Here is a 19,443-nt window from a genome sequence, read left to right on the forward strand (position 1 = left end):
CTATGATGTGTAAATGTTATTATATTATGGCGTGTATATTTATTTTCATTAATATTTTGCATAAATCCTTTTTTGCATAGTATATTTGTGACCCTGGTGCACAAAGCCAGTCTTAAATCACTGGGGTTTATTTTTAGCAATAGCCACAAAAACAACAAAAAAAACATTGTATGGGTCAAAGTTATCGATTTTTCTTTTATAATAATAATTCATTACATTTATATAGCGCTTTTCTAGGCACTCAAAGCGCTTTACATAATCAGGGCGTATCTCCTCATCCACCACCAGTGTGCAGCATCCACCTGGATGATGCGACGGCAGCCATAGTGCGCCAGAACGCCCTTCACACACCAGCTTACTCGTGGAGAGGAGACAGAGTGATGAAGCCAATCAGTGTATGGGGATTGTTAGGAGGCCATGATGGTCAGAGGCCAGTGGGCGAATTTAGCCAGGATGCCGAGGTCACACCTCTACTCTTTTCGAAAGACTTCCTGGGATTTTTACTGACCACAGAGAGTCAGGACCTCGGTTTAACGTCTCATCCGAAGGACGGTGCTTGTTGGCACTATAGTGTTCCCATCACTACACTGGGGCGCTAGGACCCACACAGACCTCAGGGTGAGCACCCCCTGCTGGCCTCACTAGCACCTCTTCCAGCAGCAACCTAGTTTTCTCAGGAGGTCTCCCATCCAGGTACTGACCAGGCTCAGCCCTGCTTAGCTTCAGTGGGAAACCGGTCTTTGGCTCCAGGGTGATATGGCTGCCGGCCAAAAATCATTAGGATATTAAGTAAAGATCATGTACCATGAAGATATTTAGTAAATTTCCTACTGTAAATATCAAAACTTAATTTTTTTAGTAATATGCATTGCAAAGAATTCATTTAGACAACTTGATTTTTTTCAATATTTGGATTTTTTTTGCACCCTCAGATTGCAGATTTTCAAATAGTTGTATCTCGACCAAATATTGTCCGATCCTAACAAAAACCGTACATCAATGGAAAGCTTATTTATTCAGCTTTCAGATGATGCATAAATCTAAATTTTGAAAAATTTACACTTAAGGCTGTTTTTGTTGTCCAGGGACACATGTGTAATATATATATATATATATATATATATATATATATATATATATATATATATATATATATATATATATATATACACACACACACACAGGCCACTTTTTTTATGTACACCTTGCTTGTACTGGGTTGGAGCCCCTTTGGCCTTCAGAACTGCCTTAATTCTTTATGGCATAGATTCAACAAGATGTTGGAAACATTCCTCTGAGATTTCGGTCCATATTGACCTGATCGCATCACACAATTGCTGCAGATTTGTCGGCTGCACATCCATGATGTGAATCTCTTGTTCCATCACATCCTAAAGCTGCTCTACTGGATTGAGATCTGGTGACTGTGGAGGCCATTTGAGTAACGTGAACTCATCGTCTAGTTCAAGAAACCAGTCTGAGATGATTTGAGCTTTGACATGTTTTTGAAATACTCAGACCAGCCCGTCTGTCACCAGCAACTGTTCCACGTTCAAAGTCCCTTAAATCCCCTTTCTTCCCCATTCTGATGCTCGGTTTGAACTTCAGCAAGCCGTCGTCACCACATCTAGATGCCTAAATACACTGACTACGTTAACGTGCTGTTGAAATTCGGGTTATGGTCGGGTTAAGGTCACTATTCGGGTTTCTGAAACATTCGGGAAAACCCGTTTACATGCGTGAGCAGAGAGAGTTACTCCTGTATGCATGGAATGTGTAATCAGTCGCCAATCCCGATGTAAACGGCGACGCACGGTTAGCGTCTGGATGTACGGACAACAAGACGCAATATGCGTCATTTCCGATTCTTCTTCCTGTATCAAAAGACGTAAACGCAGTCGTTTGGCTGCATGTAAACGCAGTTATTGCTAATATCCCGGTTTTGAATGGGTTATTGGCTGCATGTAAACGCAGTCGTTTACATGCAGCCAATAACCCGTTCAAAACCGGGATATTAGCAATAACCCGGTCGCGCACGGCCATGTAAACACCGGCAAAAACCCGGATATGCTCATATCCCGGTTTTTAAAAACCGGGATATTATACCTGGGGTACCCCTTTTCTAACCCGAATATTTGGTCTTGTAAACGCGTTTCGGCATATCCCCATCAAAATGTGTGTTCTGCGCATGTTCTATTCGCAAGGAATCTTGGTCTTTTGAGTAGAGACGGCGCATAAAAAAAACCCCGCGTGCAGTATAGAGGCACAGTAGTGTCAAGTGCTGCTGGTGGATCAGTACCAGCGCAAACAAAGACTATCGCTATCTGCCCCAAACTATTCATTATCCGCCTGCTGCTGCTGTTGTTGTTGTCGTGTTTGGATACAGGAAGAAGAATCAGAAATGACGCATATTGCGTCTTGTTGTCCGTACGTCCAGACGCTAACAGTGCGTCGCCGTTTACATCGGGATTGGTAACTCTCTCTGCTCACGCATGTAAACGGGTTATCCCGAATGTTTCAGAAACCCAAATAGTGACCTTAACCCGACCATAACCCGAATTTTAACAGCATGTAAACGTAGTCACTGAGTTGCTGCCATGTGATTGGCTGATTAGCAATTTGTGTTACCAAGCAATTGAACAGGTGTACCTGTATAAAGTGGCTGGTGAGTGTACATAATATTATTTTCATGAAAATTTAGCACAAATCCTTTTTTTGCATTATAGTAATGAGAATAAAATGGTTTGTGTTAAATTTTCATAAAAAAATGCTACAAAGTTAAATATATAATTTCAAATATATATATATATATATATACCACACTTGGCAAAAATGTCACGACTTTCACTTTTCACTTTCATATACATAAACGCATATATGCATACTTTTTCCATTATGGTAATAAGAAAAGGGTTATTTCCTAATTTTCATAAAAATACTGCTTTGATGTATATAATAGGCTATGATTTGGGGTGAAATATGGCCTGTACGGGTTATTCACGGAGATTGGCCTATTAACCTGAAGGAAGATCAGTCTTTTAGTTTTCATTCAAAGCACATCACATGTTGACTTCTGTGAAAAAGCCAAAAGACTGATGACATCATCACACTGTTTTCCTGTGGACAGCTTGAGACGATCTGGTTGATTGATTTCTTTACAAATAATAGCACATATGTACAGTCTGACATTATCTGTCTGTAATATTTCACATGATGAAACAATTCTATACTTGTCAAAGAAAAGAAAGCGTTCCTGTGATGGTTTTCTAAATGTGGATGCTTCAGGCGGCTCAGGTAAACAGCCAATATCAGGATTAATCATCACATGGCTCTGTGAAGAGTGACAGTAACACAGCACACCGCTGAGAGCAGCCCAGACACACTCAGGAGACACAGGAGGTGAGGAAACACTCATTAAAACTCACTGCTAACTTCTAGGTTTGAGTAGAGTTTGTGTGAAATGGCTGAGAGATACTTTAAAGTTTTTTGGGTTTGATAAACTTGTAATTTGTTAAAAGTATGTTTCGTTAAATCAATTCATTTTAATAATGTAAAATGCATTTGTTGTGTTTAGTCATTATTTTCATTAGTCTTCAGTTTAAATGAACAATGTTTGATTTCAGTACATGTAATATAAATGTAGAATTTTATACATTTCTAAACGTTTTATAGCATTTAAGTATAATATGGAAATGTATAACATTTCAGATATAAAACCTTTTTTATGCTGGCATTACATTAAACACCTTAATTTTATTATAAAAGGTGTGGAACATTTTTACAGTAAATACAGGATGACATTTTAAATAGTTTTTGAAAAATCCACTTAGAGACTTAACCATTTCTGAAAATAACTATTACTATTTAAATATATATCCATTTTCTGTTATGTCAAATTAAGCAAACTATGTTGGTACCACTTTACAATAAGGTCCTATGAATTAACTAATGTAAACTTACAATAAGAAATAGGCGTAATCTGTTACAGTATTTATTCTTTATTAATATTAATTAATTAACTGTTCATTGTTAGTTCATGGTAACTCTGGATCACTAAATAATATTAACAGATACAACTGATTTTATAATTTCACATTTAATTCAACGTCCTACCAATTGTTGCAATTTCTGAGTGGAAATAAGTAAATCCTACACAGTTTTTTTTTTTCAGAGTGAGGATTTGTTAGAGATTTCTCATTCACTTCCAGTTTCTTCTATCGATGGTTAAGACAGAACACCGTAACTTATTAAACTTTCCATTGTTCTTTTTCCTGCACGAGAAGGAAAACTATTTAAGAGTTTATGATGCAGCACGTGTCACGGTACACGGTAAACGGTGGTGATGTTGAGACGGTCAGCTGGTCGAGTCTCAGTAATCTTTCATCTCTAATCCTCTCTTACTATTTTGTAACAGGTAAACAAATATAGAGAACACGTGTTTTGTGAGAAGCGAGAACAGGGGAAAACATGCGACTGTAGTTTTGTCTATGCATTATTACATTACCTGTCAGAAGTTTGGAATAATAATACAAAATTTTTTTTTTTTTATGTAATGTCCTTCTGCTCACAAATGCTGCATTTATTTGATCCAAAAAGCAACAACAGTAATATTGTGAAACATTTATTACTATTTAATATAGCTGTTTTCTATTTGAATATATTTTAAAATGTAATTTATTCCTGAATTCTCAGCATCTTCCGTGTCACGTGATCCTTTAGGAATCATTCTAACATTCCGAACTTTTGAAAGCTGGTGTACATTTAAATCCCAATCTGAGGCACAGATTTAGGAAGGTTTGGTGTCAGACGTTTCTTTGTCTGCCTTCTGTTTCAGGTAGGGCTGAAATGTCCTGTCTGGATGAGGTGCGCTTTAAGATCCCTCTTGGCTTTCTTGAGGATGCAGAGGAAGAAGTCGAGCTCATCCCAGCTTCAGAAACCCCTCTGCCTGACTACCTGAAGATAATGCAGGAAACTGAGGTCTGATACTCTCCAAAATGCATGTTTTTAACCTGATGTTACCAGATGGCTTCGGATTGCATTTGGACACTTAACACATGCTTTTCACATCGTCAAACAATTGCAGCTATTCTTTTTGGGAATTACTTTTAACAAGCTGGACCCATTAACTTTAGTGGATGTATGAAGTCAGTTCTTCTCAGTTTCACACAGGTGTATTTCCATACGTCAATGTTCCACTAACATTTAACCATCTAAGTAAAGATGTCGCTTTTGCGTTTTGATGTTTCAGTATGTGTTCAGCCTGGAGAACTGGGTTCTCACGGGTCTCCAGGGCGGCTATCCAACTCTCAATCCCCGCTCTTCCTGTGAGCCTATGGCGACCTGTCCTCCATACTGGATGATGTTCAGCAGCCCTCAGGAGAGCAGGTTAGCCAGCCGCTGGAGCAGTGACTTCTGGGAGCCCAACCCTCGTCCCCGCAGCCGCAGCTTAAATGCTGCCCACTACCGCATGATGAACACCCGAGTCAAAACAATAAATTATGCATAATTACATGCACGTTAACTAACTGTAAGCCAAATCTTAACCCTAAACATATAGTAAGTACATGTAGTTAATTAATATTACTCAGTACTTAAATGTATAATTGGGCTACACTGTAACAAGGACAACTTAAAATAAAGTGTAACCAGTGCAGTACTAGTGCTTAGCAAATGCTGCAGTGATGATATATTTTTGTAGGCCAACCTGGAAGTTTGCATAACCCTCTTGACAAAAACCCATATGAATTTTTCCATTGGTTTTTGGATTAGCGCAGAAAATAAGGTCTGTGACCAACAGACGTTTGTTTATTGCGTGTTTTGTTAATCATGGAAATCTAAGGGTTACTAAAAGCAGCAGGAAGGTGAGTTTTTATCAAGGCTGGAGCAAAACTCTTTAGGACTGTGATGTAGATGGCTAAAGTTGTGGTTCAAATTTACTGCAAATGGCAGGTGATTAGTGGCTCTGAAACAATAAACACCTTAAATAAAGATGCTCCCCTTTACTGGACATGTTTGGGTAAGTTTTGATGTACCTGAAATTACACTTTGTACTCTTCGGGAGTATAAATACAGACGACCCATCACAGACAACTCATCTCTTTAATCTATTTAATAAATATGTTGTATGTCTACGAAGAAGACCTTTTCTCAGTTGCCAATTCACCGAAGCTCACAATAACAGCTGTCCTTAGAAGGCAACTGTTGGCCCTGCTATAAATGGCTTTAACTGGCATGCCTCCATTAAGTCTAGAAAGGCATTTTAATCACTTGAGCAAGAGACATCAGGTCCAGAAGCATCTAGTAATTTCTCGAAACGTTCATTGTAAATCCTGTGCTAATATGTCTCGCTGTGACTGCACAGTATTTTGTTGTTCCTTATGAAATGACTGTCTGAGCGTCCCATTCACTTCATTCAGATATTACACATGAATGACTTCTCCGAAGTACTTCTCTCTCTCTCTCTCTCTCTCTCTCTCTCTCTCTCTCTCTCTCTCTCCCTTTCTCTCTTTTTTGGTGCACATTTCTGTAATGTCTCAGAAGATGAACTAGCTAATAATAGCGAGTGCTAAGTCTCTTCCTGGAATCTTCCCAAGATGCAACAAATTCGTCTGGATTAGCGAGTGGAAGTGCTCGGGAAATGTCTTTCACAGCAAAGCTACGATTCAAGGTTATGCTTTGGTTGACAGTCTAATCCAACAGGTTATTAATGCTCATGACATCATCTCCTGCTTGGCCGTGTGGTCACGGTGCACTGAATATGGCAGGGGGCTTGTAGCTTTTCTTGACAGTTTTTTTCATTTATAGTTGCAGTGTTTTTAAAAACATGAACGGGAAAAGAATTAAACGCATTTTCCAGAAATTTACGGACCTTTGCTGTTGTTTTATTCCATGTTTGGATATTTCTTCCAGGCTTCATCGGAGACTCAAGTGCTGAAACCCTTTGTGAACTTTTGTATTTGAATGGCTATAATAGGGTCATTTAAAAACATGGACATGACCAAATGTACCCAAAGGCCTATAATTCCTGAACAAAATCTCAAAACTTCATGAAATTTGGTAAATATGTTCAGATTATGATTGTGAAGAACATGGCCGGCCCTGACCAATTTGCTGCCCTAGGCAAGATTTTACCTGGCGCCCCATGCATCACAGCCCATTTCACCCTGTCATTGTGTTCATGATTTAGCATATATATATACACACACACACACACACACACACACACACACGCACACACACACACATTACAGCAGAACTGTTTCCAACACTCATAATAAATCATCATATTAGAATGATTTCTAAAGGATCATGTGATAGACCGGATGTCACATGTGACACTGAAGAATGGAGTAATGATGCTGAAAATTCAGCTTTGCATCACAGAAATAAATGATAATTTAAAGTATAATAAATTGAAAACAAATTATTTTAAATTGTAATAATATATCACAATATTACATTTTTTCCTGTATTTTTGATCAAATAAATGCAGGCTTGATGAGCAGAAGAAACTTCTTTCAAAAACATTAAAAATAGTAATGTTTCCAAACTTTTGGCCTGTACTGTATCCCCCCAAAACTGCACAACTGTAGAGTAAAACATTAATAAAAAAGTGATAACAAAAAATGCGTCTTAAAACTGGCATGATTGTACAAAATCACAGTCTGGGGACTCAGAACTCAGAACAACTGCTAACATTAAGTTTAAGGTAAAAATAACTGCCATGAAATTATAGTATCTTACTCCTATGCAATAAATTGTTCATTCACTACTGTACTGGGGCTCTGGTTATGAAAATTAGTCAACGATATGGGGTGTCTAGTCAGGACACGGAAGGCAGAGATATATGTTGAAGGCTTTAATATATCACTTTGGAATACAGATATATCACTTCTGGAATACAGATGCACACTTTGGGAATACAGATGCGATGCACAGGCACTATTTCTTATGGTTTACAGTGTAGGTGTGGTTCTAAATGAAAGGAAATAAACATCAATATTACTTCCATAAACACAATTTAGTTAACTGAATAACTATCTCTAGTCACTTAAACAAGCAGTGCTAAACATGTCCCGAAACGTAACCACAATGGGAATAACATATAAGTCACACATACAACAGATATAAAGGCTGTCAATGACTATCAACGTTAACATAAATTACTAATATAAACTATAATCTATATGATATAGTTCCAACTTACTTGTGGTCACTGACGCACACGAACACAATGCGAAGATTAGCTCAACTGAAACTGAAACTAAACTGACAGCCGTTCTCTACAAGCCAGGGCATGTCGCAACATGTCAGAAAAAAGGCGTGGTCTGAACGAACACTCGCTGTACATACTCTGTCCATATTCACATCACTTGAGCCTTTTGCACAGCCGCCCCATAATTCACGGTGTGAATTATCTCCTGGAGAGGCTCAACTACCCACAGGAGCTGCTGTCGAGGCATTATCCGGTATGGCTGGCAGCTCAATGAGCTTGGCCACTGGTCTGGTGTAGGTCCTCCCATCTACCTGCACCTCAGCAGTCCTCACTTTCCCATCGACACTCCTAATGGTCTTTGTGACTCGTCCCACGGGCCACAATGCACGAGGTAACCTTTGGTCAATTACCATCACCACTGTACCCACAGTGAGGTTCTCTGTGTCCTTTACCCATTTCTGCCTTGATTGCAAGAAAGGCAAGTAGTTCCGTATGAAATGCGTCCAAAACTGGTCAGCTAACACCTGACTGTGCCGCCATCTTCTTCGACTGAGAATCTCAGACTCAGGGTACACCACCTGAGGAAGCGAAGAGTCGGGCCGCCCCATGAGGAGGTAATTGGGGGTCACGGGATCCACATCGGCTACATCTGTCGACACATAGCCCAGTGGCTTAGAGTTGAGGATTCCCTCCACCTCAATCAGGACTGTCTGCAAGACTTCTTCGGTCACTGTCTGTGCTCCCAGAGTAACATAGAGTGCAGCCTTAATGGATCTGACTTCCCGCTCCCAGGCTCCACCAAAGTGAGGTGCATTTGGTGGGTTGAACTGGAAACGGATCTGGTGCTTAGCCAACTTAGTCTGCAGCTCCACACACATGGCCTCAAAACTTGCCTTGAGCTCGTGCTCCCCTCCGCGGAAGTTGGTCCCACAGTCAGAGAGAAGCTCGAAGGGAGTTCCCCGTCTAGCCACGAACCTTCTGAGTGACATAAGGAACGAGTCGGTATCCATGTTGGGCAGCACATCGAGGTGAATGCACCTGGTGGTCATACACTTAAAAACAATTCCCCATCTCTTTTCCATACTCCGACCTCGCTTGACCTGGAATGGGCCAAAGCAGTCTACTCCTGTTGAATAAAATGGAGGCTTCAGGAGGCGGAGACGACAAGGGGGCAGATCTGCCATCTTAGGAATCGTAGGCTTTGCTCTCCATTTCTGGCACTCCGGGCAGGATCTCTGATGACGACGCACAGCTTCTCGGCCTTGGAGGATCCAAAACTTGCGCCTGAGCTCTGCGAAGACCCTCTCCGATCCAGAATGGAGTAACTTGTTGTCGTACTGTCGTATGATAAGTTTGGTAATATGGTGCTTGGGTTCCAGCACAATTGGGTGTACGACATCATCTTCCAGACTAGTAGAACGGCGCAGCCTACCACCTACTCGGATAAGGCCCCTAGAGACATCGTACTCTGGAGCAAGTGACAAGAGCCTACTGCTGGATGGAAGTGCTTTCCCTGTTTGTAGGCACTTGACTTCGTCTGGAAAGCTATCATATTGTGCTCTCTGAAGGATTCTGAGTTCTGCTTCTGCGTAGTCATCTGCACTGAGGGCGCTTGATTGGGAGGCCGCCCCATGCAGTGACCTACTCGTTGCCTCAAGGAGATCTTCGAAGGTAGAGTGGTCTTCAGTGGCTGGGATCTCTGGAGCCGTAATGGCTGACATAATGCCACAGAACGCAGACCTCTTCATCTCTGTCTCATCTGTGACCTCCACGAAAGAAGTTGTGGCTGGCCATCTTTCACGTGATAGCCGAAGGAAGGCAGGACCTTGGCTGAATTGGTTTGGCTTGGCGAGGTTGGATAGTGTCATCCCTCTGGTGATAGCATCCGCGGGGTTATTCTGTGTGTCCACATACCTCCATGACCGGTGATCCGTCAGCTCCTGAATCTCAGATACACGAGTCCCTACAAACACCTTGTATCTGCAGGACTCTGACTGTATCCAGGCAAGTACTGTGGTGGAGTCAGACCACAGCACTGTGTCCCTCAACTGAAGGGTGAGCTCTCTCTGGATCATCTGGGCAAGCTGAGCTCCGGTAAGGCCGGCACAGAGCTCAAGGCGTGGCGTTGACTGTTGTTTCTTCGGTGCCACTCTTGAACGTGCCAGCACAAAGGCTACATGGACTTGGCCATGAGGATCCTCACCACGTAGGTAAGCAACTGACCCGTAGGCGGACTCTGATGCATCACAGAATACATGAAGCTCGAGGGTGATGGCACTTACATCCACGTCCAGTGGGAAGTAACTCCGGGTGAGACTAACCGTTGAGAGCTGAGGGAGCTCTTCTTCCCATGAAGTCCAGGCTTGCAGGAGGTCGACCGGTAAGTTTGGGTCGTCCCAGTCGCGGTCTTTGGCCCCCAGTCTCTGGACCAAAACTTTGGCCCTTGTCGTGAAAGGCAGGATATGACCTAGGGGATCATACTGGCTTGCTAATATCTTATAGATATTTCGCATGGTCGTCTGGCTTGGGAAAACCGGGCGATGCCTGTAATGGAGTGTATCCTCCATGAAGTGCCAACTGAGGCCTAGCGTCATTTCTTGAGCTTCACCATGCGTCTGAGAAACCCATCTCTCGCTGCTGTCAGACTTGGCTTCCTTAGGCAAGTTGCGAATCACCTCTGGCTGGTTACTGGCCCATTGACGAATATCGAAGCCACCTGCAGCTAGAATGGTTCTAAGCTTCGTCACGAGGTTCCTGGCTTCTACTACGGTGGGTAGACTCTGCAGGCAATTGTCGACGTAGAAACACTGTTCCACACTGTGGCGGACATTTTCTCCTGGTTGACTTGACTCATCGATGTGTTTCTGAAGAGCAAAGATCGCGCAGCAGGGACTGCACGTCGTCCCGAACGGCAGAACCTCCCACTGGTACACTGATGGCTGTTTGTCCGTTTTTAGATCCCTCCAAAGGAACCTCAGCAAAGGCTTGTCTCTGTCCAGCAGGCGGACCTGGTGAAACATCCCTTTAATGTCTCCACTTACTGCGACTCGATGCTCCCTGAAGCGCAGGAGGACTCCAAGGAGTGAGGGTCCTAAGGCTGGACCAGGAAGGAGGTAGTTATTCAAACTTTGTCTGCCAAGCTGGAAGCTGCAGTTGAAAACAATCCGCTCCTTGCCATTGTGTCTGACCATGTGATGGGGCAGGAACCACGACTCCTTGGATGAGTCCACCTCACAGGAGTCAATCTTGGTGGCGTACCCAGCAATCTCAAGTTTCTTGATCTCCTCCTGGTAGGTAGATGCACGCAGTGGATCTTGTACTAACCTCTTCTCTGTGTTTCGCAGGTTCTTCATCACGACTTCCTTTGAAACTTGCAGCTTGGGCATGTTTGGGACTCGTAGAAGGGGTGTAGCGTACCGATGCACTCCGTTTACTTCTACACGGATGGTCTCGGCCTCTAATAGGTCCACTGAGTACTTGTCCTGTCTGGATCTGGTCACCAATCTCTCACTTTTGAAAGGTAGTGTATCTAACTGCCACAACCGTTCAACTTGACTGAACAGCTCAGCAGAAGGGGAGGAAACTGTGGTGAACAAGCACTGTGTGGGGGGAAGCTGTTGCTGCAGGTATTTTGCTGGACCCTGAAGTGTCCAACCGAGCTTAGTCTTGACTGCTGCAGGACCACCAGGGGGACCAAGATGCACTGGCTCAATCGGAACGATCAGATCAGCATTATCCGATCCAATCAGGAGGGTTGGCTGAACACCATCGATGGGTGGGATTGCCAGACCTCGTAGATGGCGATATCTTCTCTGGAGCTGGGTAACCGGGTAACTGTACTGAGAGAGGCCTAGGTGTTCACCTGTGAATGCGCCTTGAATGGAGAACCTTTTTGTTGGTTGGGAAGCTGGAGTGATCGTAAAGGACACACGTGAGCCTGACAGTATCTTGATGTCTTGGCGGATAGTACGGAGTGTGAGGTCTTCTACTTGACCCTGTACTCCTAGGTGGCGTGCTGCAGACGAAAGCAGAATGGTTCTCTCAGAGCCATCATCCAGCACTGCATACGTGTCAAGCACTTTATCCTGGTATTGCAAATTGACTCTGACAATCTTTAACAGCACCTGGCTATATCTATTTGGCTGATCCAGGTAGTGAGTCTCTGCCGTCGATGTGATGGTGGGCTCGTTCCCACTCCTCTGGTTGACCTCGTGAAGGACAGAGAGGTGTTTCGACTTACAAAGGCGACACGGCTTCTTGAGGTCACAAGCAGAAGCTAGGTGAGAACGTCCACATCTCCAGCACCTCCTCTTGACTTTAATCCAGCCCACCATCTCTGATTTGGTAAGTCTAGCGAAGCTCTCACATTGGCTGAGGTAGTGTTCTGCCTCACAGTAAGGGCAGGATATCTTACCCTTCCCTTGGGTTCGCATAGAATGAGCTGCTTGAGAGGGCGTGTCGGATGGATGGTTACTTGAACTGTCTATCCCATGCATAACCGTAGTAATCTTAACCTTGGACTTCTGCTGCTTAAATTCCCTCTTATCCTTCTCACTGTGAGCTTGAAGTGAGGGCTCAATGTCCAGGCATCTGACTTCTGCCTTCAGCCACTCTGAAAATTCAATGAGCGTTAGCTTCAGTTTATCCGGGTCCTTCCTATACTGTTGACGACGAAATCTCTCTTGCTGGTGCTTGGGGAGCCTGCTTAGAAGGCGCTTCACATTGGAGCCGCAGTGGAGTTCCTCATGGCCTTCACCTCGGAGAGCTTTCAGCATCCCTACCAGCGACTGCACTCTGATGGAGAACTCGTCGAGAGCTCTATCATCTCGGATGGGGGGTAGACGTTCCATGTCCTCTATCTCCTTCAGCACAAACTGATATGGACGTCCATAGCGTTCATCCAGTGCTTTCAGAGTAGGGCATACTAGACTCTGCATGAGCTAGCACTAGGCGATGTGCATGTGGCACCTTGACATGCTTCAGCAAGATGGCATACTTGTAATGCTCGGACTGAGAAGGATGGAGGAGTGTACTAAGGGAAAGGCGTAGCTCCACATATTGAGCTCTGTCCTCCTTGGTAAAGTCAGGAAATGTTGGGCCTTCTATATTGGGGGGTGTATGCTGATATCCAGTGGATGGATAATGGGCCAGCATGGCTGGATTCCCTTGATAGAAAGGTTGGGGTACATAAGGAGGCTGAGGTATTGACTGGTGCACGGGTAAAGGCATCATCTGATCGAAAGCTGGATTTCCATGTAGCGATCTGGGAGGAGCCACATGTGAGAGATGTGATGTATGAGGCTCAGGTGGCACCAGATGTGGATTTTCCAACTGAGGCTCCCTACCTTTCTCGTATTGGCTGCCGGGTGCCGCTGCACTGGGCTCACAATTACCCGATATAGGGTAGGACGAGAGTGAGCTATATGATGTGGCATTTCTTAATAAGCCTACTGATGGCTGTAGACCCTGGGTTGACTCTCTGGGATAGCTGGGCTGAAGGTGAGCTGGTGGATCATGTTCAGAATCCTGCTTGATAGCTTGAACGCCATAGCGTGGAACGAGCGTATGCTGAGGGGGTTGAGTGACTCGGCTGAGAGACGGAGGAAGTGTCATTTGTTCTAGCTGATGGGTTAGTTCTGCAGCTACACTTGGGTGATCCTCAGTTCTGTGTTGGTGAGGAACAAGGGTTGGCAAAGGCTGTGGTTCACCTCCTCTGTCTGGGTAGAGTTGGCGTACTGGGGTCTGATGCCGTGATGACCTCCTTGACGACTGAGCTGAGGTCCGAGGGGAATGATGCTGCAGGAAAAACTCCAAAAGCTCTGTTTGTTTCTTAGCAGTTTCACTCTGTTGCCGCGCTGTCTCCAAAGCTTGATGAACAATGGCTTCATTCGCATTATGCATTGGTGACATTGAGGATATGCTTCTAGCAGGACTGCGTAGCTCCCTCTCCTCTTCGTGCCTGTGCATCTGCGCTAAGCTATGCTGATCTGAATATTCGACTAAAAAATCATCCAGATATCTTGGGCGTTGCAGTGAGCGTTTGGGGCGCACTGGCGAAACAGGGAGGCTGATTCCTTCTTTACTGGTTGCCATATCATTGACACTATCCGGCTCGAAGGACCATAAATTGTAATGGGGCTCTGGTTATGAAAATTAGTCAACGATATGGGGTGTCTAGTCAGGACACGGAAGGCAGAGATATATGTTGAAGGCTTTAATATATCACTTTGGAATACAGATATATCACTTCTGGAATACAGATGCACACTTTGGGAATACAGATGCGATGCACAGGCACTATTTCTTATGGTTTACAGTGTAGGTGTGGTTCTAAATGAAAGGAAATAAACATCAATATTACTTCCATAAACACAATTTAGTTAACTGAATAACTATCTCTAGTCACTTAAACAAGCAGTGCTAAACATGTCCCGAAACGTAACCACAATGGGAATAACATATAAGTCACACATACAACAGATATAAAGGCTGTCAATGACTATCAACGTTAACATAAATTACTAATATAAACTATAATCTATATGATATAGTTCCAACTTACTTGTGGTCACTGACGCACACGAACACAATGCGAAGATTAGCTCAACTGAAACTGAAACTAAACTGACAGCCGTTCTCTACAAGCCAGGGCATGTCGCAACATGTCAGAAAAAAGGCGTGGTCTGAACGAACACTCGCTGTACATACTCTGTCCATATTCACATCACTTGAGCCTTTTGCACAACTACATCTCTTTACCTCTGTCTTTATCCTCTTCTCTTCTTTTTGGCACTGTATCTATCGCAGACTATGCTCATTTATAATGTGTCATGTAAATTCGGCTTTCCGTCACAATCAGGAAACTTTCACCGTGTCTAGAACTGGCGCGAGCTGCCAGGCCCGTTTCTACGAGCTGTGTGTTAACAAAAGCAGTGCTGTCTACATTGGATGCGGCGTCGGGCACGCTACACAACAAATTACCAACAACTGATCGTGCGCGCGCTCTGTTTCTGACGCACTTCAAGCACTCGATGGGCGGGGGAAGATTGAAGAGCCGGACTCGAATGAATGGTTTTTAAATAGTAGCCTATTATAAAAAAAATATGTAAAAAAAAAAAAAAAAAAAAAAATTCACTCGTTCTGGCGCCCCTATGGAATGATATATATAGTGGCGCCCTTAGCATTTGCCTATACCGCCTATGCCGTGGGCCGGCCCTGCTGAAGAAGCATGCAAACTTTTATTGAGAATGGGCAATAGGTGGCGCAATAACCGGTTAAAAACAATAAACCCGATTTCTACTGTAAATTACCTAAAATTGCTTAAAATAGTAATTTTTATCTCAGGTTTAGGTGGTTGCATGTTTGCTAAATAATATGCATTATATTTTATGCATAAAAATTATGTACTCACCCTCAAGTTGTTCCAAAGCTGTATGGGTTTCTTTATTCTGTTGAGCATAAACAATGATACTTTGAAGAATTTTGGTGACCAAATAGTTGACATAGCCATCGACTTCCACAGTATGGAAAAAATACTATTGAAGTCACATAATTTTCATTTTTGGATAAACCTTAAGGTGCATGGACCTCGCTATTAGTTTCTTGTGGCTATATATATTCCTTTTAGTTTTTTCAGTATATATATATATATATATATATATATATATATATATATATATATATATATATATATATATATATATTCAGTATATATATATATAGCACTTTTAACAATACAGATTGTGTCAAAGCAGCTTTAAGGTATCAAAATAGGAAAACAGTGTGTCAGTGCGAATGGACAATAGTAAACACTCAATTTTCAGGTACAGGAAAATGTAAACAATTTTTTAAGATTACTTTTGTCTACCAAAAGCATTGATGCAAATGTTTTCAGAAGATCATAAAACATCAGTTTAAAGTGTGAGTCAAACCTTGCACCAATAATTGTGTTTATCCTTCTAGATTTTCTCAGTATTGTGTTTCCTGCCCTCGTCTCTCAAGGGTACTGTGAGCATGAGGCACTGTTGTTGTTTTTTCCAGGCCCAGGACTCATTCTCCCCCCCGGCCCCATCACGGCCACTCAATTCCCACGCTGCCGTCCTGGACTCTGCGGTCGAGCTGCTCTCCGCTCTCAGCCCAGAGGAGAGGGATCTGCTGGCGGCAGTGACTGAGCGGGGCTACCCTCTCCGTACGGCCATCATCACCCTTCAGAAAACTGGCCGGCAGAGTCCCGAGCAGGTCAGTGAGGGAGATCTGTTACAGGGATTCAGTCTGAAATAAGAGATGGGACTCATTCGCGGGTCGAGATGTAATGCTGAGATTCTCTCCACTGTCCTTGGTGTATCACAGGGGAAGGTCAATCAAAGTGCATGCTGGGTTACCAGTATAGTTCAGTCGTCAGTGTGCTTATAAACATGCACTATTGCCAGAGATTTCACACACAATCTCTGTGTGCTTCAGATTCAGTTCTGTCACAGCTAAACATCTGGTTCCATCCTCTTTTATCTGATTCTGATGAAGTACCATGAGAAAAAACAGTCAACAAAAATAGACACACAGAAGTTTCCACAATGAGCTAGTAGTTCTCAGGAGGACTTTTTTGAGTCATCAAGCCATATTCATTGTCAAATATCATTAACGTTGTTGGGCACTCTGGAAAAAAATACATTGACGTTTATTTAAAGGGGTTTATGACTGAAAGGCTCTAAGTAAATCAGTATTTGAGGGCTGGGTGGTGTCAGTGCTGAATGAAGCCAGAGATATTTGCTGGAGAAAACACTGCATTTGACTGATCTGTATAAAATCATATCATGTGATCTGCGATACTGATAAAATAATTGTATTTTCACATCATATTTTGTCTAATAAGATACTTTAGTTCATTTTTGACTGCCTGTGATAATCACATGCAGGGTTATTATAGGTAAATAAATAAAAACAGATTTTTTTTTTAATTTATTTCAAATAACAGTTTATATATATATATATATATATATATATATTACATTCGGCTGTATCCTCAGTTGCCCAGTGAGCCGCTCAGCATGACATCAGTCGGCTGCTTGGGAGGGATGATCAGATTTGAATCAACAAAGCTCATCTTGTTACATAGATTAATCAGACCAGCCGGTCCTCCGTGGCTTACGCTTTCACAACGCTCTGCTCTCAGTCCACTCTGAACATGACGTCCAGTCTTATCATGAATTATGATAGCTAACATTCAGCTAATGATCATTCATAAGTCCACAGTTATGATGAAATACTGTTGTGTCAATAGTGTGCCCAATAACCAGATCAGTTTATCTAATTACTTAGTGTTAGGGGATAAACCAGTGCTTCCCAAAATTCCATTAGAACTCAACCTGTTCTTGTTTTCATGAAGTGTTCAAGAAAGTCAGAGGGCTTGTTTTCAATCACGTTCCTGCTGTTGAAGTGATCTGTGTTGCTATGTGTTTGTGTGCATGTACAGGATGAAGGATTGTTTGATTGTTCTCTTGCAGATCTTGAGGTATCTGGTAGTGTGTGATCGGTTATGTGAACTCGGTTATGATGAAGCTCAGGTTGAAGAAGCACTTGAGATGTTTCAGAACTGTGAGACCAAGGTAAGTGTATGACTGCTACCTTAAATCAGTCTCTTCTGCTCATCAAGGCTGCATTTATTTGATCAAAAATACAGTAAAAACAGTATTTTTGTGAAATACTATTACAATTTAAAATAACAGTTTTTTATTTAAATATACTTTAAAATTTAATTTATTTTCTGTGAGGCAAAGCTGTATTTTCAGCATCATTCCTCCAGTCTTCAGTGTCACATGATCCTTCAGAAATCATTCTAATATGCTGGTTTGCTGATCAATAAACATTTCTTGTTATTATCAATGTTGTTCTAGTTAATATTTTTGAGAATACGGTTTTATTTTTATTTTTCAGAATTCTGTGATGAATAGAAAGTTACAAAGAACAGCGTTTATTTGAATTAGAACTTTTTGTCGCTTTGTTTAAAGTTCCATTTCTCGCCATTAACAAACCATTAACTACAACTTTTGCTTCAAACTCCTAATTTGCTGCTTATTAATAGTTAGTAAGGTAGTTGCTAAGATTAGGTGTCGGGATTGAATATATATTTTATAAATACTAATAAACAGCCAATAATAGGCAAGCTAGTGAGAATTTTAGTCCCTATATTAAAGTGTTACCACTTTTATTGTCACTTTATATCAATTCAGTGCATCTTTGCAGGATAAAAGTAATAATAATATTATGATTGTTAGTATATATTGTAACCGTATTTGTTCCTCTATTTTAGGCTGAGGAGTTCCTTCACCTTCTTGCTCAGTTTCATGAAATGGGCTTCCAGCAGAACGCCATTAAGGAGGTTCTTCTGGTGCACGAGAACCACAGAGAGCGGGCGCTGGAGGAGCTCATGACCCGCGTGGCCTGATGCAGTCCGTATTATGATGCAATGAATTGGCTGCGATCATGGTTTGTGCTGTTCACCGGGCTCATATAGCTGATGCTTTTTTATCATATGTGACCCTGGACCACAAAGCCAGTCTTAAGTCGCTGGGGTATATTTGTAGCAACAGCCAAATAGAAATTGTATGGGTCAAAATTAGAGATTCTTTTTTTTTTATGACAAAAAAGTAAAGATCATGTTCCATGAAGGTATTTTGTAAATTTCCTACCATAAATTTATCAAAACGTAATTTTTGATTAGTAATGTGCATTGCTAAGAATTCATTTGGACAACTTTAAAGGCGATTTTCTCAATATTTCCACTCCAGATTTTCAAACAGTTGTACGGGAAGTCGTGGCCTAATGGTTAGAGAGTCGGACTCGCAATCGAAAGGTTGTGAGTTCGAGTCCCGGGCCGGCAGGAATTGTAGGTGGGGGGAGTGCATGTACAGTTCTCTCTCCACCCTCAATACCACGACTTAGGTGCCCTTGAGCAAGGCACTGAACCCCCAACTGAACCCCCAACTGCTCCCTGGGCGCCGCAGCATAAATGGCTGCCCACTGCTCCGGGTGTGTGTTCACAGTGTGTGTGTTCACTGCTCTGTGTGTGTGTGCACTTCGGATGGGTTAAATGCAGAGCACGAATTCTGAGTATGGGTCACCATACTTGGCCGAATGTCACGTCATGTCACATCTCGACCGTTTCTTGTCCGATACTATCAAACTATACATCAATGGAAAGCTTATTTATTCAGCTTCCGGATGATGTATAA

At 42.4% G+C, this 19,443-nt stretch overlaps 1 protein-coding gene across 1 annotated transcript; it reads left to right on the top strand.

Moving 5' to 3' along the window:
• Window positions 1–4,589: 4,589 nt before the first annotated feature.
• LOC132096114 (uncharacterized) lies at window positions 4,590–19,010 on the top strand. The gene is made up of 8 exons (XM_059501300.1): window positions 4,590–4,977; window positions 5,249–5,482; window positions 8,390–8,468; window positions 8,513–8,606; window positions 8,784–9,018; window positions 16,178–16,453; window positions 17,716–17,817; window positions 18,522–19,010. Exons 1-8 carry the CDS (start codon window positions 4,846–4,848, stop codon window positions 18,654–18,656), a joined length of 1,287 nt encoding a protein of 428 aa, XP_059357283.1. The 5' UTR covers window positions 4,590–4,845; the 3' UTR covers window positions 18,657–19,010.
• The last annotated feature ends 433 nt before the right edge of the window (window positions 19,011–19,443 follow it).

Source organism: Carassius carassius, chromosome 2, assembly GCF_963082965.1.
Source record: "Carassius carassius chromosome 2, fCarCar2.1, whole genome shotgun sequence".
In the NCBI taxonomy this organism is placed as follows: domain Eukaryota; kingdom Metazoa; phylum Chordata; class Actinopteri; order Cypriniformes; family Cyprinidae; genus Carassius; species Carassius carassius.